General features: G+C 44.4%; 1 protein-coding gene across 1 annotated transcript; it reads left to right on the top strand.

The window, feature by feature from the left end:
- The first annotated feature begins 3423 nt into the window (after positions 1–3423).
- AMMECR1L (AMMECR1 like) lies at positions 3424–22700 on the top strand. Its single transcript, XM_088794038.1, is given in 9 exon segments — positions 3424–4032; positions 4366–4475; positions 12299–12743; positions 14718–14828; positions 15128–15275; positions 15277–15294; positions 15902–15992; positions 17397–17493; positions 19142–22700. Coding segments are annotated over 7 exon segments (984 nt in total). The 5' UTR covers positions 3424–4032; positions 4366–4475; positions 12299–12336; the 3' UTR covers positions 19254–22700.
- The last annotated feature ends 456 nt before the right edge of the window (positions 22701–23156 follow it).

Below are 23156 nucleotides of genomic sequence, written 5' to 3'. Positions count from 1 at the left end.
TGATAAACTGAGTCAGTGACATATTAACTTGCCCTAGGTTCACAGGTAGTCAGTGTCAAGAATGGAATTTGAACTCCTGCAATCTGATTCCAGAATATAATTACCCTATATTATTTTATTAATTGAGATATAATTGACATATAACATTATGTAAGTTTAAGGTATACAGTGTGTTGATTTGATACGTTTACATGTTGCAATGTGATTATCACCATAGAGTTAACTAACACCTCTATTATGTCCCATAATTATTTCTTTTTTGTGGTGGGAACAATTAAAATCTAGTCTCTTACATTACCATATATTTTTAACCACTCAAGGTAAGAAATAATGGAAAGCTGTGCATCAGGGAGACAGATGATTTGTTTTGAGGTATTTCTGGTAGAGTGGTATAGCTATGTCACAGCAGTTTGGGATGACATTTCAGGATCATGCAGAGGGCTTGGCCACCTAGTTTTTCTGCAGTTCCCCTTTCCCAACTATATTATCTTCCTACTGCTTGCTGGCTTTCTTCTTATTTGTTCAGGCTACAAATAATTATTATGTGCCTACTATGTACCAGGTTTCTGTTTATGAGTAGGAAACAAGTACATACATAAGACACAGACTCTCCCATACTTATGGCATTTATGGCATTAGTTTCTTCCTCCAGTTCATAATTTCATTCTGTTTACCTTTACGTCAGTTCGGACTGTTGCTTGACGTGAGGTGACTCCAAAGTAACTTTCAAAAACTCCTGACCCTTTGCCTTTTGGTATTAAATAACAGCAGCAGCATCGAGGCCTTACTTAAGAAAAGGCCTTTTTGACAGCACAAAGCAAGGTTTTCGTTGTTTTAATTTGGGAGTTTCAAGTCCAACTTAGTTCCATCATTTACCTCCTGGCAGTTTGATAACCAGGGACCAATAATTCCCTAATCTGTGGGCTGTTTAATGTTGATACAGTTCTACCCTCAGAGCAATAGACTAAGGCCCTTTTCCAGATGCCGTTTTTTAAGACTTTCAGCTGGAAAGCCCTTCATGACTGAAAGTGAAAGGCTTCAATAGTGAAATTTATTCTGATTATTATAAGTCAGGATTCCATCTTATTCAAAAACAAACAAAAGACTGACCTCTGGCTTAATGCCTCCTGCATTTCTGGCTGTAAGCCACATGGTCATCTAATTTGTAGTTTATCAGGCAGTCAGAGGTTAGAAACTGGCAAATGTGGCCCCAACAGCAGTTAAGTGTGTCAAGACTGGGAGGAATTATGAAGACTGCCATAGGAATTGCTTTTTAAAAAGCCACCTCCTGTTGTATAAAGCACTGTAGTCTCTTCTTTTCTCTGGTGTCTTTTGCCAGGTTCTCTTTGAAAGCCCCAGGTCCAAGAGGCATCAGACATTGTTTTCTTGGGTTTTGTTGCCCACAGGTAATTACGCTAAAAATCTGTCCTAGTAGAGCTTATTATACTTCAGTACATTTTGCATCTTATAGTAGATACTTTTCTTTGCTCCTTGGGGACAAACATGTTAAGAATTCCTTTGTGAATAAACAGAATACCAAAACATAAATCAGTCTATCTGTGGGCTTGAGTCTGTGTTCTTGACAAGGCTGGTACTGCTTTAAAACAGGGCATGCCCATGCTGCAGGGCCTACACTGTTTGTCCAGGGTGGTTAGGGTGAGGGAACAGGAAGCAAGTAAGGCTTTTAGTGCAACTCCATCTGTGATTAAAAATAAAAATACTAAGTTATCAACTTAAATGAAACAGCAAGTACGTGAAATGAAAATAATTTACTCCTGATTTTTTAAAAAGTGTTTTATACTATTCTGAGGCCCTTGCCCTCCGGCTAACGCTGAGGAATGTGCTTAGCTGGCATACTGAATTATCCACTGAAGTCATTTCGGGCCTGGGACTCATGGGGGTCAAAACAGAGAGATGTACCCCAGACACCACCCAAAGCTAGGTGTCGTTTGCCCTTCCGGTCCACGACTAAGCTGATACCTGGAACCCTCCCTGTGGGCCAGACCGGCGAGTGGGTCGGCTTGATTTAAAGGTGGTCTGGGCTGCCCCTTCGTGGCTGCTTTGGAAGTCTGCGGCCGAGTCGGATAAGGCAACGTGAGCCTGGGCAGAAAAGCCGTGGGCAGTTAACGGCTGGACCCTAACGTGGGACAGCACGAAACAACAACGCCGGGCATCACGGCCAGTGTCAGAAGCTGGCGCCTGGGCCTCGTAGCGAACAACGCTGTCCACCCGCTCCGGCCCGCACTACAACTCCCAGAGTGCCCTGCGCTCGCTGGCTCGCTGATGCCGAGCGGCCCGGCGTGCACTGCGCCGGCCGGCCGGTCTGACAGTGCGCACCGTGCGGGGCCCACTCAACTACTTGCCCGCCGGCCTCCTTTTCCTCCTCGCTACTTATCTCTCTATTCCGACTACGCCGGATTCGGCCCCACCAAAGCAAAACAGGCTGCTACATTCAATCCGAAGAATCGGTTCCAGCCAATAAAATGTGCAGACTCAGGCCACGTGACAGTAGCAGGGCGGTGCTTTGGTGGCGCCCTGATCTCTATGGTTTTCGCTGCTCGCTTACAGGGCGTGTGGTCCACTGGAGGACTCGCTACATCCTTCCTCCATTACCTCACTGCCTCTGGTGGCTGCTGGGATACCGGAGGACTCGGGTCCCGGCTCGACTCAGACCTCCAGCTGCCCGGGTACTACCTCCAGCTCTTCCTGCCGCCGCCGCCCCCTGCCGCTTCCTCCTCCGTCCGCCAGCCGGCCTTCCTCGCCCCGCCCCGGCCGCGCGAACGGCCCGCCCGCGGGCCTGCTTCTCCCGGGAGCCCCCACCCAGGCGCATGGCTCCATGAAGCAGGAGAAGGCAGAGCGCGAGAGGTCCCGTCCGCCCCGGCTGCGCCTGGGCCAGGAGAGAAGGTGGGAAACTCGTGCTGCGCCTCCTCCGCAGGGCCCGGCCTCCCTCGGGCCGCCGCCGACGTGCCCGCCGGGCCTCCTCACCCGGGCAAGCGGAGCGGCAGGGGCGCGGACCCCCGGGATGGAGGCGAGGGTCCGGGGCAGCGTGGGGGAGGGGCCCCCGGGCGTCGGTGGAAGGAGGCGGCGGGCAGGCGAGGCCTGCTGGCCGCGTGTCCCCGCTGAGGGCGGGGTCGGAAGACATTGCTGGGGAGGGGGCAGGCGGACGCCCCTGCCCTGGGCGGCTAGGCAAGGCGAGGCTCCTTTCCGCACACCCTCCGAGGAAACAGTCTCGGGTCGGTGTAAAGTTTTGGTGGTGTCCAGCTCCGCCTGGCGGCCCCCTCCCCTCCCCCGCCGGGCGTCTGGATTCCACCCCCGCGGCTCGGCCCTCGCTGCCCTACCCGTCGCTGGGCGGTCTTCCTAACTCCTCCCAGCTCTCTGTACTCTCATTCCCCATCCCCTTTTTTTCTTACCTTTCACCTTTTCTCTCTGCCTGCTTTGCCTATGCCCGCTTTGGCCTCTCCTTTCCCCACTCTGTCTCGTGTTTCTCTTGGCTTCGCTCTCTTTTCATACGCATGCTTTTTATATTATTCCTCTTCTCTTTTTTTTGCCAACCCTACCCTCAGTCTCTCCTTCCTTATCCACCCATTGCCCCCGTTTCCGTTGTCCCTCCACCTTACAATCTTTGGGTTTTATGCCTCTCTCCCTCCAGGCCGTGGGGTTTGCCCTTCATTCCCTGTCCTCCATTCCGCGTCCTGATCTGAACTCCTCAGTTTGCCACACTTCCTTCCCTCATCCCTGTAGGCCTATCCTCTTTCACTGTCCTCTTCTTGGATAGAGTGGGTGGGGCCTGGAGTCTCCTGTTTACATCTTTAGGAATAGCTCGATTCTCTACTAACTGGGGATGGGGAGAGATTTTGAAGAATTTATGTGAGACTGAGGATGAGTGGCTGACCAGCAGTTATCATCTCCCCCTGGGGTAACAAGATGGCCTGTCAGGACTCTATCATGCTGTCTAGTAATTCTTCAGCACCATCTTTACAGAGGATTTGGGAATGTGTTTATATTCTGAAACCAGTGGAGAGCCTTGAAATGGTATATCTTGGCCTGAGAGCAAGTTTTGTTATAAATTAGTGGTGGAGGAAGTTTTAATGTGTGTCTCATGTTCAGGTTCAATAAAACCTTTGATCCTCAGTGTCCTCCCTTCTTGGTGATGACGCCAAGGACGAGGTGACTCAGTGCATGGAACTGCTATTGCCACCTTATATTTAGATTTTGAAATGTTTTGTTTGAAGTAAGGAGAGCCTGTTCCTTAGCTATTTGTTTTTTTAGAAATTGCTCTATTGAGTTGTAGTTTTTTCAAAACCATCTCTTACCTCTGTACTACCTTGATTTTATTCATTCACTGCACCTGCATTTCCATCTTAGGTACAGGACGAAGGAATGGAATCGGAAGGAAGAAAATTCATTTCAGAGACAAAATAGCTCCCCTCCTCTGTTATAGCTGTTCCCCTGGCAATACAAACTTTCTGCTTTCAGTGAGTATTACCTTGGACATATTTAGAATAGAGTTTTGTTGCTTTTCTTGTTTTAGGCTTGTGTTAGGACTTTAGGGTATAGGTTTACTTTGTCCACATGTATTTTTCTATTTCCATGAGGGGGTCCTAATGTTGATGAAGTTCCTTCCACTTGCACTCTTTAAAATAATTTAAATATGTAAAGACAGGTTTATTGTCTATAATCCCATTAGAATGACCTAGATGGTGGTGCAGCATTACACTTAACCTCTATGTTTTTAGTACATAAGTCTGGCTCTGCCCCCTTCCCAAATTAGTTTTTCTTTTTAAGAACGAAGATTGTAACCCACAGTTCCTGTCAAAATCAATTATTGGGTCTCTTCCATACAGTTCTAATCTTCAGAGATTTTTGGAACATTTTGCCCTAAATCTGCTATGGTGATACTACCCTGTTTCCTCAAAAATAAGACCTAGCCGGACCATCAGCTCTAATGCATCTTTTGGAGCAAAAATTAATATAAGACCCAGTCTTATTTTACTATAAGATCGGGTCTTATATAAGACCAGGTCTTACATAATATGTAATATAATATGATGATATAATATAATACTGGATATAACATAGTATAATACAACACCGGGTCTTATATTAATTTTTGCTCCAAAAGATGCATTAGAGCTGATGGTCTGGCTAGGTCTTATTTTCAGGGAAACATGGTATTATCTTAAAAGTAATTAAAATTCTACATGCAAACAAAGTTCTGGAAAATTTTATGTGTCTCCTTGAGTTTATTTATAACTCTTGTAAGAGAATTTTTCAGAGTGCTTCACATTTTTTTGGAGCCTCACACATCCTCTGTGAGGGAGGCAGGGAACAAATATTTTCATTTAACAAATGAATGAACTGAGACACAGAATGATCTGGCACCTTGCTATAGGTCACGTGGGCACGGATCTAAAAACAAAATAGAACTTTTGACTCCTATATTTATGTTTTTTTAAGTTGACATGAAAATGTATAGTTCTGTGCATTTTTCTAAATCTACAACTTTTAAAAGCAATTATATATGTAGGTCTATTTTTCAGGGAAATTTTTCACACAGCAAGTGTTTCTATTTTTGTTTTTTGTATATGAGTAGGACATGTATGATGGGGTTTCAAATATATGGAAATAATTCTTTGAAATGATGTACCAGAATGTTTGTGGGTTTTTCACCTGACTATTTTTTGGAATAGTTTCATAAGTAGGCCAGAATTACAGCTTAGGTGTTGTTTCACTACTCATAACAGTTATTAAGTTGAATTTCAGTTAAATTCACAAACAAACAATAGTCTGTTCTCTTCTGTATAAACCTTGATTTGAATGGACATCTATACACGAAGTAATAAGAAAATGAAGAGACCCCATTTTTCTTTGTCTCTTTCCCACGTCACAAATCTGTTTTCTTTGTTATAAGGTCGTACTCCCTAATAAACTCTTTTGAGGCTTGTCTTCAAACAGTGAATCTAGATTTTTTTTTTTTTACCTCCATGCTCTTCTAGATATTTTAATCTGGTTATTGTTTGAAATCTAACTACTTTGATGCAGTAATTCTGTTAGTACTCAATATATAGCAACACTTTTATAATAGCGTATTTAGCAAGTTTAGTTTCTTTTTAGTGTAAGCGTAAAAGAGGACCTCTGTAGAATAGAACTGTGTACAACTCCCAGCCCAGTATTCTTCACGTTTTCTGGCATTCACAAGGAAAGGAACAGTAGATGATTTATTAGAAGCTATTGGTCTCCAAAGAGGAAAAGCATTGAGGTGTTTGGAGTAATAATCTCATGTTAATAATATGATCGTTTAGACTACAAGGTAGTTCTTAATAGAATTTTATTATGGATGTATTTATTTCTCTAGAAGGCGAGAACTCAAAGCTGTGTTATTTTTAGACCCAGCCCTGCTTTCAGTAGCAGTGGTAGTGATAGTATTGATAGTAGCAGACACGTGCCGAAGGACTGCTAGTGCTGTTCACATCTTCTCACTGAGTGCTCACAAATAGTCCTGTGTGGCAGCAGGCCCAGGGCCACAGAGATGTGATGACGTGCCTGAGTTTGCATGGCCAGTATGTGGCCAGTCAGGTTGGGATTTCAGCCTAGACGGCAACCCCAGAGCCTAGGCTCCGTCCTCTGACAATGGGAGTACGAGCCTTGAAAGAGACCCGTGCCAGCGAGGGAGGAAGGTCCTCTGCCCTGCCAGCCACTTCAGTCAGGGCATCCTCATACCCTCCCTCAGTACTGGTCTCCATGCCTTGTTTATAAACATCAGCAACTTACAAGGCATTGATTTGTGTGAACTCTCGAAATCATATATTGCCCTCTAAGCAAACAGTGCCCCAGTGGGTAGTTCTTAAAGCATTCCATCGTTCAAAACAAAGAAAATTCTCCTCAAGTACAGTTCAGAAACTAGGTATGGCCTGTCAGAGGAAAGCCTTGAGCAACCTAAAGTAAAATACTGTGTTTCCCCAAAAATAAGACCGGGTCTTATATTAATTTTTCCTTCAAAAGACGCATTAGGGCTTATGTTTAGGGGATGTCCTCCTGAAAACTCAAGCTAGGGCTTATTTTTGGTTAGGTCTGATTTTGGAGGAAACACGGTAGGACCTGAGGCTAAGCCGAGGGCTGATCAGTTAACTGGTGCATTTTAGTAAAGAAGACCACCACCAGCGTAAATCAAACCAAGACATTATGTGGGGGTATTTGACCTAATTTCTGAATGAATTGTCCATATCGGCGTTCCATTTTGCTATGAATTACGCCTTTTCTAGGTTTGGGCTGAACAGAGTTGAGAGTGATAAGAATAGATACTTGTAATTTACTTCAGCTTCTGATACACTTCAGTTAGCACCTCACTGTGGAACCAAGTATCTAAAGATTGGGTTGTGCCATAAACATTCTTTTTATTAAAAAGGTAAACTTAAATGAAACTACTAGGAAATCTATAGATAAGATTGTTGGTGTGTGTGCTACATGCAGGGCACCATGTTAAGTGCTGGGAAAGATCAAACACAAATGAGACCCAGCCTCTGAGAGTAGAGGTGAGGATGATTTCAGTGCCAGCTGGAATTTAAGTGGCAAGAGAATGCCTCTCAGCTTCCCTGAAGAAAGGAGGAAGTCCCCAGCTGGCCTTGTTGGGGACCCTAAGGAAGGTCAGGACCCCTTGAGTGTTGCATGTCAGGTAAAGAAAGGTGCGGGAACTTCAACACAGCATATTTTATTTGACACTTGCTGGGTCAGGAGGTCTAAAGGGAAGAGGTAAAACAGCCATTCCTTTTATTTCCTCCAGTTTTTTTGTGGAAGTATGGCTTTGTCTACATCTGGTGGAGATCCAGTTGTAACTAGCTCACCCTATTGATCTCAAGTGGACAGACAGTGGGAAAATGAGATCACTGAGGCTGGCTCTTAAAGTGGACCTTGAGTTTAGCTTTGAAAGGGTAACCAACTGAAGGCTTGGGAGGGTCTCAGTGATGTGTGTCTATAAAGCAAGGATTTTACACCTGATTCCAGTTATTTCAGATGAACCGACTTCACAGTAACCACTTAGTTACTCCTACTGTGATCACAATACTATCATTGGTAGTTTTTATGAGGTTTGGGGATGAGACAACAAATTCCCACATCATTTTAGAAGCAGTGTTGAGTATGTCATTAGGGGTGTTTGTTTTTAGCTGGTCAAACTACAGGTTAGTCTGTTATATTGAAATGCTGTTTTTCTGAGGTATCTTACACTATACTCAGACACCAAGCTGTTGGAGAAATGAGTGTCTATAATCATTGTAGGGCAGTCCTGAGTCTGGGACTACTTGGTTGCGGTGAGATGCCCACTGTCACGCAGGCTCTCAGCTCCCGCTCCGCGCCCAAGAACTCAGGATATGGTGAGGCCGAAAAAGAACAACAACACAGCCATAGATAGGGGGTTCATACCACTGTATTCTCGCTGGAAGCTGGGTTGGAGACACAAAAGCAAACATCCGCCAGTACCCCAACAAGGGGTCTTCCTGCACCCCAGTCTCGCTGGTGGCCAGGAGAGACACAAGAAGTAGGATCCACATGATCCGCAATCCGCTGTCCGCTTCTCTGCCTGCCTGCCAACCAAGCAACCAACCCCCCAGCATAGCCACGGCATTTATGTTAGTGACTAATGGCTGACTGGTTACAGCTGACGGCCATCTAATACCTGAGCCAGCACCTTTCCACGTGAGGCCGAGAACCTGGAAACTGCTCTCTGGGACTGTGTCCCCACACCCACTTTGTTAGATTGGGTTAGAAGAGTCTCCAACCTAATGAGAAAGTTTTGATGAAATTGGTGAATAATGGTTAATGTTGTAAATTAAAAGTATTTACTACCAGCACTGTGATTTACTTCACATTCTTTACTGTAGTTCTTTTGATGTTTGCTTTATGCTGACAGATGAGTGAAATACTGGCCCCCTTCAAAATAATTCAGTGAAGATGGGGAGGTGGAGTTAGTGGGTAGGCTATAGATGAAATAAGATTGGCCATATGTTGAAAATTGTTAAAGCTGGGTATAGGGTTCATTATACTATTTTGTTTATGTTTGAAATTTTACATAGATTTAAATTTATAGAGTAAATTCTTAAAGAAATGCCTTCTCCTGTATTTTTGATGCAGAAAGTCTCTAACTCTGCCTGTGGTCACTTTGAGAATATCAGTTGAATTGTTTGCTTAGTGACCTCCCAAGAAATGGTTGGGCCAGAAAGCCACAAGATTTGGGTTGGTTCTATTGATTTCACATCATAGTTTGGGAGGGTGTGGGAGAATTGTTACATGTAATCAGTTGTGATCATGCCCCACTGCAGATCAGTGATTGTACGTGGTGTGTAGTCAGAATATGCCTGGACTTGAGTTCTGCCTTGGCACAGTTTGAAAACCCCTTCATTTGCTCTGCTGTGGGGTGTTTCCCTGGTCAGGTAGTTGATAACACCTGCTAAGGAACACCTGCATTGCCACCATCTGATAACATGTAGCTCTTCCTTAAGGCGTGCTGTGGTATAATGAGAATGAGGAAAGATTTCTTTTTTTAACCTTTGTGTTTCATCCCTTCTCTTGGCTTCTTTGACTTTAGGGTTCTCCAGAGGCAGAGCCTCTGGGCCCTGTTAAAACTCCAGCTCTCTGGAGATAGTTGTGGCTGCTTCACTCAACACGTGTCCTAAACCCCCTGCACATACAAGGTAGAAAGTCAAAAAAGAGCTCAGAGGGGCGGCCGGATGGCTCAGTTGGTTAGAGCATGAGCGCTTAACAGGGTTGCCGGTTCAATTCCCACATGGGATGGTGGGCTGCACCCCCTGCAACTACAGATTGAAAACGGCTACTGGACTTGGAGCTGAGCTACGCCCTCCACAACTAGATTGAAAACGACTTGATCCTGGAAAAACACACTGATCCCCAATATTCCCCAATTTAAAAAAAAAAAAAGGACTTCTCTGATGTATTTTAAAGAAAAAGAGAGCTCAGAGGCCGGTGACATCTATTGTGAACTCAAATGACAGTGTCAGGTTTCCTGATGATTGTCAGAGTTATGGCTGAGATATTGGCTTTGGGCTTAGGTGTCGGTTTTTTTTCCCCTGCTGTTTTTGTTGGCAGGATTCTGCAAACTATTAGGCTTGTTTTTAGTATGCCTTTGAATGTAATTTGTTTTCCATTATGCCCTTCGGACAGGGACTGAATCCAATGGCTATTATTGGCAGCCCTCACTCTTTGTGACCTGGTGGGAAAACCCAGGCCTTGGAGTCTGACAGATAGATTGTGGGCCCAGTACTAACTCTGCCACTTAGTGGCAGTCTGGCTTTGGTCAGGTTATCTGGTTTAGTAAGCCTGAAGCCCCACCTCTGTAAAATGAGGGCAACGGCGTCTGTCTTGCTGAGTGGTTTTGAGGGTTCCATGGAACCCTGTTTAAAGAGCACCTGTGCAGTGCCAGCCCTGCGCTAAGCCCTGGTGCTCAGTGAAGTCCCTGCCTTCTGGGAGTTCTGTCCTAGTGCGAGCAGCCCAGCAAAAGCCAGGTGACGAGAGCAGCTAAGTAAATTGACATTTGCTACATGCCAGACACTGTAGTAAGCACTTTACATGCATTAGACTCATTTAATTCTCCTAACAACCGCATGAGGCGAATCCTGTTGTTACTCTCACTGGGAAGAAACTGAGTCAGAGAAGTAATCCTGAAGGAATCAGGATTTGAACCCAGGCCAACTGGCTCTGAGGTAGCATTTTTAACCAAGACGTTCTGCTCCCTGTCTTAGCAGTCTAAACAAAACAAAGACTTCCACGCTCAGAACAGTCTAGTCTTTGGAGGTTTTCATGTATCAAGTGTGTAATGCTTTCTCACAAAGAAGCCAGGTACCGAAGTATGCAAGCTGTTATTCTTTGGCTACAGACAACTTTTGTCTCACTGAGAATCGTCCTAGACACAAAAATGTGTATTTTGTTACAGATTAGCATATATCAAGAACATAAATAATGTTTGTGAAATTTTTGTGTCTCATTCAATTTAAAGTGACAGATTGTTTTGGAAGAAATAATGGCCTTGCAAATGGGTACATAAATACCTAATTTGATTTAAAAGGTAGAATTTACGACCAACACTGTGTTGTAGACCAGTGCCTGAAAAGATAGTTACATGGTATGTGTTCAAATCACAGGGAAAATTTTAGGTAGAATAATACATTATAATTGGGGATGGGGGCTAAAACTAACATGTAATGACTTGAGAAGAAAACAGTATACTTTTTTCAAGTCAACAGAATTTTACAAACTTTGGTGTAATCGACGTTGAAATAACTAGGATCGGTTTTCCCTTTTTCTGTTGACTATTGACACAACGGATAAAGGATCTTCGTTATGTTATAGCTATACAGTTTTACCTTAGCCTTTCTAAGAAAAGAAAATTTAGTGAAATATAGCCTCCCTCCTTCACATCATCGGATGGGACACTCTGGTTTCCTGGCGCATCTGATGCTGCATTTTGATAAACAGAGTGGCTTTGCATATGTCTGCCTTGCTATGACAGGACAGAAATGGCCACCTCACAAAAGGACTGAAGCTTGGGTCATTTGTGTGAAAGGTTTCCGCTAGGTTGTAGCTTTTCTTGAATGGGGTCTTGAAAGGATAGAGACGTGTAGAAATTTCAGAGAGCCAAAGAAAATGAGTAAGACGTCGGAGAATGAGAGCTGTGAGGGCAGAAAGGTGGGAACTTATGTTAGAAGGTGTGCTCTTTTCAGGATGGCAGCTAACTGCTTTTCACCTTCCCTAAGATCTGGGGTGAAATTTCACAGATTTAGGTTAGTGATGAGGAAAATGATGAAAGGATGTGGTTAACAAGCAGAAGCATAAAAGTTCCTCTGGGATCCTTTAAAAATAGGGTGATTCAATTTGGATCCTCGAAAAAGGTAGAGAAAGCGATCTGACAAAGAGTCCTACAGGTCAGGTGCACTCTTCTAGTCAATTTTGAAATGTCCTCATCCGGTTTCAAGATGGTTGCTACCCCACCCTTCCTTCTGCCCAAGACAGTCTTGGGCAAGAGAGAACCTTCTCGCATGCCTCCATCCATGCTGATTATAGCTTTATGGAAAATAAAATAAATCGTTCCCCTTTAGGAAAAGGTTAGGAGCTTCTGGTGTGGAATTCAGGGTCTCCTAGCCTTTCTGGTCTGCGACTGATTGTGACCATGTAACCCGGGTGAGACAAAGAATTGGGAGTTCTTATCTCTCCAGGTAGACTCTCTTTGATTTTTGTTTTCTCCTTTTAACTAACCATTTGAATTAATCTTACCTATTCTCTTTTTGGTTAGGGTTCTGTAGCGTTCCAGACCTCGAGCACTGAATCAGGATGGGAAAAAGACGTTGTGTTCCTCCACTCGAGCCCAAGTTGGCAGCAGGCTGTTGTGGGGTCAAGAAGCCCAAGTTATCTGGCAGTGGAGCGCACACCCACGGGAACCAGTCCACGACTGTCCCTGGCTCCAGTTCAGGACCTCTTCAGAATCACCAGCATGTGGATGGCAGCAGTGGTCGGGAGAATGTGTCAGACTTAACGCTGGGACCTGGAAACTCTCCCATCACACGAATGAATCCCACATCGGGAGCGCTGAGCCCTCTCCCCCGACCCAACGGAACTGCCAACACCACCAAGAATCTGGTGGTGACTGCAGAGATGTGCTGCTACTGCTTTGACGTCCTCTACTGTCACCTCTATGGCTTCCCACAGCCCCGGCTTCCTAGATTCACCAATGACCCCTAGTGAGTAAACCCATCAGGGCAGGGGTCAGTGAGAAAGGCATGATGGCGTCTTTCTGGGGTCGTTCTCTTGAGAGAGTCTGCTGCTTATAAAAGCTTTCCTGTGATTTGGGGAAAGGGTAACAGGAATAGGATGATGAGAAATGAGAACTGTCCAATAACATCTAGACCATTCACAGGATTTAGTAATGGAAGAGGACTAGATTATGTGTGGAGGAGGTGAGGTGTAGGCTTGAGTATTCAAATTAGGAGGATTTTGGTTGTGGCGCTTTTAACCTCAGGTGTAGAGGTCACACCATCACAGCATTGTGGATCCCTATAGTGTTGACGTCCAAGTGGGTTGGGGGTTTCTGGTGGCCTGATTAGAGACTAGTGGCTTATTTAGCAGGAGCTGTGATGCTCCTCACTGCTCTTCGGCAAGCCCCTGGTCATCCCCTGGGGCCGCCGGCGCTCCCCCGAGAATGTCAGAATGTGCACTACTGTCTGTAGTTCAAGACTGTTGTTGGTCCCAAGCACTCTTACGTGTCAGGAAGCATGTAGAAAGCACAAAGTGAAGACACTCAGCCATTGTTTGTGTCTTTCTCAGAATTGGGAACAACTCTGAGCTGGCTTTAAAGAGCACTACTGCTTTTTTTTTTTTTTTAAACTTTATTTAAGTGTGTTTTTCCAGGACCCATTAGGTTGTTCTTAGGAGATGCTTTGGAGCGCTCATTGACCTAAGAGCATCCATTCCTCAACTGTTAGTGCCACACCAGGGCACTACATAGCCCCCCTGGGTGGGCCATGGAGGGGCACAAAGAAAAAGTACTTGCTCTTGGGAGACTTGTTGAGTTGGCAGTTCACACACACAGAGCTAAGTAGTGTCTGTGGCACACTGGGCAGAAGTAGAGGGGACGTCGCTCTTGTGTGACTGTCAGAGGAGAGAAAATGTGCTAAGTCGTCAGGGAAGGCTTGCCATGGGATGCCATGGTGAGACGGATCCTGACTGAGCAGCTGGGGGTCTGAGTGTTGGTCTGAGATGCTCAGGTGTGTCCCGTAAGGAGAGGGACACAGATTTAGAAGAGTGGGTATAGTGTATGGGCTGTTACATTCATGGGCTTATATTAATATTTCCATCCTGCAGACAGTGGAATTCTTGTTTGGGTTGATTTGGAGACCGTAACCTTGGCTGGTGCTGTTCAGGTGTTTTAGTGCAAGGAAAAAAAGGGTAGGTGGGAGATCTGCTTTGTAACAATGATCAAAGAAGTAGAAAACTTAAAAAATTTAAGTTGCTTTTTAGAAGTGTTTAACTCAACAATCTTAAGAGGTAAGGGCAGAGGAATTTGGAGGAATCTCAGGAAGAGGGGACAGACTTGTAACCTCTTTCTAAAAAATCTGTCACCTTCAGTCTGATGTAGCCTAATGAAGCATGACTTTGGCCTAGAAACAGAAAGTGGCAACTTCTGCTAATAATGAACTCTCTTCAAAAGACTTTTTTTTTTCTGAACATTTATGAACAGGTGCTATTTGTAATCGCCAGGAACAGAAATAATTATGGGAACAATGTGGGGTTGCAGGGAATGCTTACTACTAAGGAGGAGAAGGTATACATGCCCAGTGTGTCTTCATGAAGGATGGAACTGGGGGACATGGACACTCAAAATAGAGTAAAGAAGAGGAGAGTGACATGGAGAGTTAGAAGGACGGGAAGTGGAGTCCTGAGCAGAGGATGAGGAGTGTGACACATACGCGTGGTGTCTGAGCTGTGAGCAGGCTCACAGGCAAGGCGGCCCAGAGAGCTTGTCTTCACCGCCTTGTTGAGCTGTTCCCTCTGTTTCCCTGCAGGGACTGCGTGACTCCCAGAAAGGCAAACAGCTGGCCGGCAATTGAGAAAACAGTGCTTTGGGGGAGTAGCAGAAATGAACAGGGATAAAGCCGAGGTTTTATTCTTACCCATGAGTAATTTGGGGCTGGCGAGTGTTTTGTGTTTTGTTTTAGTCCGCTCTTTGTGACATGGAAGACAGGGCGGGACAAGCGGCTTCGTGGCTGCATTGGGACCTTCTCAGCCATGAATCTTCATTCAGGACTCAGGGAATACACGTTAACCAGGTAATTAATTACACCAGGCATCAGATCTGTAGGTCAGTTGGCAATCAGATTTATCTACAGGATTGAAAACAACTGCCTGACTTTATTTCTTCTAAGAATGAGTATTCTCTTCTTGGTAATCAGGGAATGTGGGGGCTTTAGTCCGGTGAGTCACGTATCAGTTCAAGTATAGACAGTTAATAAGTTATGTTATAGCACATTACTATTGACGGAAATGGCCGCCCTCTGTGTATCTCAGGGCACGTGGTGTTGGCTCCCAACTCGAGAGTAGCCTCACACATGCTTTCTGTCCCCTCCAGTGCACTTAAGGACAGCCGGTTCCCCCCCCTGACCCGAGAGGAGCTGCCTAAACTTTCCTGCTCTGTCTCCCTCCTCACTAACTTTGAGGATGCCAGTGATTACCTGGACTGGGAGGTGAGAACAGCCGCATTTGGAACTCTGCGTCTCTCGTTGCATTTGGGTTCGGGTTAGTACATGGTAATGTATCTCCTTCATTGAGGGCATAAGAATGTGAAAGCTGAGTTTGGAAGCAATTGTGGGCAACATAAGTGACAGAAAAGCTGCTGTGATAGTAGAAGCAGAAAAATTGTGACGGCTTTCTTCTCCCATTTCTTCCCAGTCCACTCTGGTCCACACCCTTCTCCTACGTCTAATAAATAATGGGGATAAAGCAGAACATTCTAGATCCCTCTTGGCAAGCCCTTGAGTAAAAGTTGTTATTTAGAGTCACTTATGAAGAGTCATGAACCCAGATCAGAACCCTGTGGCATGTTCATTTACTGGAATAAATTAAAAGTGGAATATTCAAGATTATCAGATGAGCTAGTGAAAGAATTTATATCTGTAACTCAGAGGTGGCTACAGTTAGAATCACACCTTCCCTCAAGCTAAAGTTTCTTTGGCTTTTATACCTGAGAGAGAAAGTGAGTCATGGAAAGCAAAAGGTCTCCTTTTCTCAGACCTGGGTCAAGCTGGTCAGGGGACGTTGACAGTTTGTATGTGGATGACTGAAGTGCCCTTAGAATAAGTCAATGCCATTTATTTGGTGGGGTTTTTTTTGTTTTTTTCTGTAGGTAGGGGTCCATGGGATTCGAATTGAATTCATCAATGAAAAAGGTGTCAAACGTACAGCCACATATTTACCTGAGGTTGCTAAGGAACAAGGTGAGTTGAACAAATGGAATTTCAGTGAATGATGCTGTTCCCAGTGTTGCCAAGTGCAGGTCAGGAAAATGGAGTATGTTGTCTTTCAGCCCAACCGCAACTAAAAATGAGTGCCTTTCTTACAGAAGGAGAAATAAACTCCCCAAAAGATGCAGAAGCTGTGAAAAGAAAAGGAGTCAAGATTTCTCTTACCTGCTTGTTTCACTTACTTTCAGTGAATAGTTTTATTTCTTGGCCCCCAATATTACAGTGATAATTGTAGCATAATTGCACCAATTAACTTGCCCATATTATGGAATTCATTGTAAAGGGAAGCTGCCCATATCAGTGGATTTTGAATGGTTGGTCATGAATTATGAAACAATGTTATACTTGAAAAAAGGCAAAACATAATTTGTGTCTTTTTTTTTTTAAGAATTCGGTTCTAAGTTACTAAGTTCTTATAATGTGACATTAAAGCTAAGAAATGAGTTGGGCAGGTTTTCTCTTTAAAAGAATTACCTTTAAACGCTGGTTATGCATTCTGTGATATGTAACCCGATTTTCTTTCTTTCTTGAATTTAGTCTGTTTTTCAAATTAATATGTGAAACACACAGTATTTATTGTTGGGTGTGAATCTGGAATAGAGAATATCCAGTTTAGTATGTCACTGAATTATGTGGAAAGCAGTTGCTTTGTTGGTTTCCATTGTGGTTGTGTTAAAACTTTTTCAAAAGCAGTGTGGATGTGACCTAAAAAGGAAGCCTTTTATCCAGCTCTGAGATCATAAATCTGACATATCTGTGCAAAGTGACTTGCCATAAGTATTTTCTAATACTGAGATGTGATGATAATTTAAGTAAATAAATTATTTTTCTATTTGAAAATTGGTTAGGAAAAATAAAAACTGGCGCATACTGCAGTAATTTATGGGATTTTCAATTTGGTATGTTGGGTTATATCTGTTAAAAATGGGCGAGAACAGCACAACAGTATATGTGTGAACAACTTTCCCATCCTTCTTAAAGGAAAAGCTTCCTTCCCACATCAGTTCTCTGTAATAGAAACCAGGATGCCTACAGGTCATCAGATTGAAGGAAGGCCCCACGAAGGAGTATCAGCTGCAGAACTTGAACTCTCTCTCCACAGAACAGCCTGGTCAGCAGCACTGGGCCAACAGGCTATCTGAGTTGGGACCAAGTTTGTTCCTAGATACCTGTCCTGGGATCACATCTGACAGGAAAGAGGCAGGAGCTGGGCTGCCTGGGGATACCACTCTGGCGTGTGTCAGGCCCTAATCTCAGGTCTCCACAGTTTTCCTTGGACGGTCAGTGCGGCAGACAGTTCCCTGCCTTCTCTCCCCACATTAGAGCATGTCCCACTCGGTCGTTCTGCTCTGACCTCAGTGTGCCTCTTCTCCTTAGACTGGGATCAGATCCAGACAATAGACTCCCTGCTCAGGAAAGGTGGCTTTAAGGCTCCAATTACCAGTGAATTCAGAAAAACGATCAAACTCACCAGGTAAGCCACTGTCTCATTTTCCTTGTCGTTTTAACTTAGAGTTAGATGGAGGATACTTGTAGTGAGAGGGGAAGAAGTAAGTTTTCTTGGCGAATGTTCCTAAACCCCAGGAGTGTGGTGAGGCTGAGGCTCTGAGGCAGCAGTGGCACCCGCTTCCTGGGTGCCCAACAGCTGAGCGGCAGCAGGGTGGGAGCAGGCCCTGGGCCACAGAGCAAGTTGGGTATCTGTGCCAGACTCGCTGGTGGGGAGGCCGATGGGAAAGGAAAGCCTGAAGCTAGAGAAGGCTCTCATTGTAGAAGGCCAGCCTCAGTTGAAGTCACATGCAGTCAGGTGGCAGGGACATGGGTGGCATGTGAAAGGACTAGTCAGAAAATGCTTTTAATAAAGAGTTACAAGGAAACGCCTGTTTGGGGTGAATGCTTCTTTGGGGAGGCTGCCTAGTGTGGTAGAATGCACATGGACCTGGGGTCTGAACGCCAGCTTTACCACTTAGCTATGTGACCTGGGTCAGTTATTCTGCCTCTGAATGGAAAAAAATTCTGTCTGTAAGAAGTGTGATAATGCCTTGGGATTGTTTTAGGGTGTGGTGAGGTAATGTGTGTGGAATTTCTAGACCAGGACCAGGCAGTATTGTAGGTGGTCAGGAGATGTCAGTTCTCTTCCCATCCCTCCTGAAATCGGAGACACAGAGGGTTAGCTTCTGTGGGCCTCTGGCCCCCTCATCTGTAAAATGCTGAATAATCATATAGTAACCTCATAGGTCTATTTGGAAGATAACCCAGTGTTTTTTGAAATGCTTTGGATTCCAAAAAAAAATCTTCAAATACAAAGCATTATTATTATTATTATTATAATTTATTTGAACAGCCATTTCCCTGTCAAAATTCAGGAATAACCACCTTGCAGTGGAGGAGTGATTACAGTGGGAAAGAGATGGCTCTGGGTAAGGACTGTCACACCCAGCTCCTGTGGTCTGTAGTAGGCTCCATAGGTTTGTAACACCCCATGCTTCGCATCCTGACTCGTGGCTCTTTCCAGAGCAAAGCCAAAGTGCTATGAATTCTGTTCTGACGACCCTGTGATATGATATGGCATATTCATCTGGGACTTGAGACCCGTCCTATGTAGCCCCAGGATCCTTTAACCTGCTTCATGAGAATTTGACCCAGAATTAGGTATCTGTGCCCTTTTGGTTATAAATGACTTGTTTATTGCTTTTTGCAAGTTGAGGTTGCATTTCTGTCAATTTATCACATTTTAACTTGACAGTAGATATGCAGTTTACACTGAGCGTTGGTGCAGTCGTCTTCCAATCTGCCTCCCATGTCATTTGACCTTGAAATTCTTCACCCCGCCCCCAGTAGCCGATTGCTTAAGAGCAGCCTGATGATAAGCATTTGCAGTGTTTAAGGTGGGATGTGCAGAAAGTACATTCTCAGGGGACTCTGACTGTGCTTTTCATCTTGTTCATTCGTAATAACAACATTGTTTCTTTGTGCTGTCTTTCATTTTCTGTAAGTAAGGTTGCTCTTGGTCTTCCATTTTATTCTTTCAAAATGTGGAATAAGCTTTTGGTTTTCTCTGCTGAGTGAGTTTACTAAATGAAGTGTTTGAGGTTCCTGATACCCTTTCCTGTTTCCTTACACAGGTACCGAAGTGAGAAGGTGACAATCAGTTATGCAGAATATATTGCTTCTCGACAGCACTGTTTCCAGAATGGCACTCTTCATGCCCCGCCCCTCTACAATCATTACTCCTGACACACGGCTGCATGACCAGTCCCACCCCTCTGTGGCCACCAATGGCTATGACATCATTGGAGCAGATGCCTCCTCTTCCTGGTCCAGTTACTTCTATTACTGCACCATTTTATGATGCTAGCTTCCGTTGCCAAGTCTGCCTCCAGCTGACTGGGGGGAATGGGAGGCATGGGGTTATACTGAATGAAACAGAACTTGAGGGGCCCAAGCCTTATCTCAGCCTTTCCTCATAATGGGGTTCCGTTGGATTGGGGCTCCTCCATGACTGGTGAGAATTACTGTGTGGGTTCAGAAGACCCTTGGCACACAGGTGCCACTAGTGGTTTGCCGCCTGTGTGTTGGCCACACAGTGAAAGCTGGAATTGATGATTCCTGAAGGTGTACTACACACACACCCCTACAGCCTCCCCAGATCAAGTAGGTGTATTCCCCTGGCAGTCTGGGCAACGGAGACCAACAAGAAACATTTTTAGGTTGTTTTAAATTCCTTTTTTTAAACCTCCAGTTTATTGCATACCAAGAGTTAATTATAACCTCCATGCTTCATACGTGGACGCCATGTTAGGTTTGGACGTGGGCACCGTGAGTCCTTTGAGGCTCCTGGACAGAGACCCACATCAAGATCTGAAGCCCTTTGGATGGCGTTGCAGATCTCATCGCTCAGTTAGCCTTGAAGGTTTTCATTCTCATCCCGCTGTCAGTTGGATTTTCTGGCACTCTTCTTGCATTGAGTCTCCTGGTCTTGAACAGAGCTGTGGTGTAGCCTGCTGAGGAAGGAACTGGGACGCCTGCAGGAGGGCCCAGTGTCATCGCTGCAGGCAGTGGGCAAGGCAAGGCCTCTTCCTTACCACCCGGCTACCTCACTCCGTACTGGTAGCAGTGCCTATAGCTGCGTCTAGGTTTTCAGAAGATGTGGATGTTCATACAAGCACCTGGGTTGGGCTTTAGAAAGATACATTGTCATAGGAGAGAACGCTGTGTTCCTTTGCAGGCAAACAGCCTTTAAGCAGAGGCGCTCCTTTTCCTAGTTTGCCTGTAGAAGTGGGAAGATATTTGATGATTCAGTCCTTTACAGGATTTGAGAACAAAGCTGTATAACTAAACGAGGTGAATCTTTATCTTGCCTAATACGCTGGGAATCTTTACCCCACCAGGGCAAGGTTCCAAATAGTTCATTTTATTCTAGGTCAGTCAGACTTCCATGTGGCACATTTCCCTTTCCCACTGTTGCTAACTCCAAATAGCTGTCAGCAAGTTTCTTTTCCCACTTGCCTACTCTTCAACTCATTTGGTGGCAAAGTTCATAGAAGTTGGGGACTTGGAAGATGCTTTGGAAACAATGTCAGGCATTGCTGAAAGTATTCACAGGAAGAGGTGGCCAGTTGGAAGAAAAGACCCTAAGAGTGATACAATGTTTCTCAACATGCTTAGAGAACTCTTGAAGTGAGTTAGATGTCAACCCAGGAACAAAAAGTTTTAATTTATTTTTAAAAGTTTATGTGGTGATGGTGTGACTTTTCAGAATGGACAAATACGCAAGTCAAAAGGTCTTTTGAGTTTTCTTCTACCAGGAGTGGGGGAGGGGAGCAGGGACACAATCTAAGAAACAACACGTGCTGTTATAGGCACTGCTGTCTCGTTTCCTGGAAGAGATGGATAAGGGTGAGCAGGTTTGCTTGACACCATCCTCCATTCATGAGGATATGGAACGTGCAAAGGAAAGATGGGGCCACCTCCATCAGGATGCCCAGGTGGGGCTGTATCACTCCATCCTACTTTGTGCTACATTCTTGCATCCTGCCACTTTTCCCTTGCCAAGTTAATAGAAAAAGCTATTGAAGATGAAGGGATTGTTTCATGATTTCCTGCTGCTGAGAATAATACCTGTCTTGTTACAGACATGACGACGGTTACTCTTAGGTGCCATGGATGGATGTCAGGGTGGTCAGCTCTGGACTAAACCACCCACGTTCAATTTGTACAACAGTATTGGTACATAGGGCTACACACTCGTTACTGTTCTAGTGTTCTATGTTAAAAGTTGTTTAATTTCTAAAGATTAAAAAAAGCAAAAAAATTGGTGCTAACCTTTCCCCCCTGAGCACGCTCAGTGAGACTGGTCATGCAAGCATTTACAGTGCCATGCTCTTCAAGCCTATTTTTTCTTGTAGACACGTTGCCCTATTTGTCTTCCCCAATGTATAGTATGTTTTTTATTTTTATTTTATTGAGGGTGGGGTAGGATACCTACCATTTAAGAAAATGAACAGATAATTTAAAACCCACAAAATGGGGAAAACTAATCAGTGCACAAGAATCGGCTGGTTAAGCCCCGCACCACGCTGAAGTGGCTCTGGTTTTGGAGTGAAGAAGCCTTACTCCCTGATATTCCCTCATGCTCCTGTTCAAGTCCAGCAGTGGAGATGCTCCTGGTCCTCTTGCTTGTCAAGGAGACTCGGGGTCAACCAAGGAAAAGTATTTGGTCCTGGAAGGAATGGCACTGTCAGTGTCCATCCAAAATGGGGCCGAGTCAGGAAACAGCCTGGAAGTGTACGGTCATGGTCACCTCATGAAGATGTGCGGCAGGTGACTCTCAGGAAAAGTACTAAGTCTGGATCATCCGCTTGGCAGCTTTGCATAGGGAGAGGATGGCTCCGCACTGGACATGCACTGCCTTTCACTATGTGACCAACGCAGTGATGAGGATGGCCAGCACCTGTGTGAGGGGCAGGGTTAAAGAGAAGGGAGTGTTTTCTGTGGGTGTTTCCTTTGTCCTTGGGCTGTTCAGGCCGAACAGTAGGTGACCACTATCTTCAAGGAGCCAACCCAACTTGGCTGGTTTGGTTCAGAGTTCGTATCATCCCTAGCTGTGAGTGCCTTTTGGTCTGGAAAGTTGGCTTGTCTCATAATACCCACAGCTAGGACATTCTCTGTAATTATGAATTGTCCTTGTTTTACATTAAAAGAGAATGTCTTTGATCACTAGAGTTTGTCGGTGTTGGATTGTTTCCGCTGTGAGGTTCTTAACCTTTTTTGCTTCATAATATTAAAGCAACTCATGTTAGAGACCCTTTCAACATGAAAGGTTTGTAGTTGAGACATAACGTATATTTTATTGTTTATAATAAAAATCATCTATACGAAAGTCCCAGGTGTTAATTTTAATATTTGCACAAGATCTGTTTTCCATGATATGTTAACACCTACAGTTTCACTAACCGTTGATGTTATTTTCTATTGAGATTCTGAAGCCTAGGGAGCTTGTGTTTTTTTGTTAATTTTCGTTCTTATTTCCCTGAAGCAAGAGACTGTATGGCCTTCAGTGCAGACTTCAGACCAATTCTTCGTATTACACTTGGTTGCCTCTTGGCTATATAACTTCTGAGTGCAAATCATTGAACTCTTTAACGAAGTATTGTAGAGAATAAATCATAATGGGTAAAAATTGTTCTTTGTCCGGCCTCTTTTTTTTGTTTGAAATAATCACAGTCATCTTATTTTTGAAGACAGCCAACCAGGCAGTAGTCAGCCTGTATTTTGTGTGGTGTTCGTGACCTCCAGTAACCTGGCCCTTGTATATTTCTGGTTGGTAGCAATGCCAATGTTTTTTTTTTAGAGCCAAGTTTCCTGAACCAGCGTTCATGAATCCTTTAAGATTTGGACTTTTCTATAATAGAAAGGTTTATAGTTCTCATAAGCTTTTCCAATGAAATTGGCCTTGCCCAAAAAGCTAAAAACAGAAGAGGGGAAAGAAATGCTCAGATTTAAGATACTTGGTGACATTAATCCAAGCAAAGACCCTGGGATGTTGGTGTGTTCCGAGCTTAAAAAAAAAGTTTATTGCTTTTGAATAGCCCAGAAAGGATGAGATATGGAGAAAATGTTGAGCAGTTTTTCAGACTT

The sequence above is a fragment of the Rhinolophus sinicus genome, chromosome 17 (genome assembly GCF_057876585.1).
Source record: "Rhinolophus sinicus isolate RSI-liver-muscle chromosome 17, RSI-T2T, whole genome shotgun sequence".
NCBI classification, from domain to species: Eukaryota; Metazoa; Chordata; class Mammalia; order Chiroptera; family Rhinolophidae; genus Rhinolophus; species Rhinolophus sinicus.
Note: the sequence above shows the minus strand (reverse complement) of the source record. Positions and strands in the feature narration are given on the sequence as shown.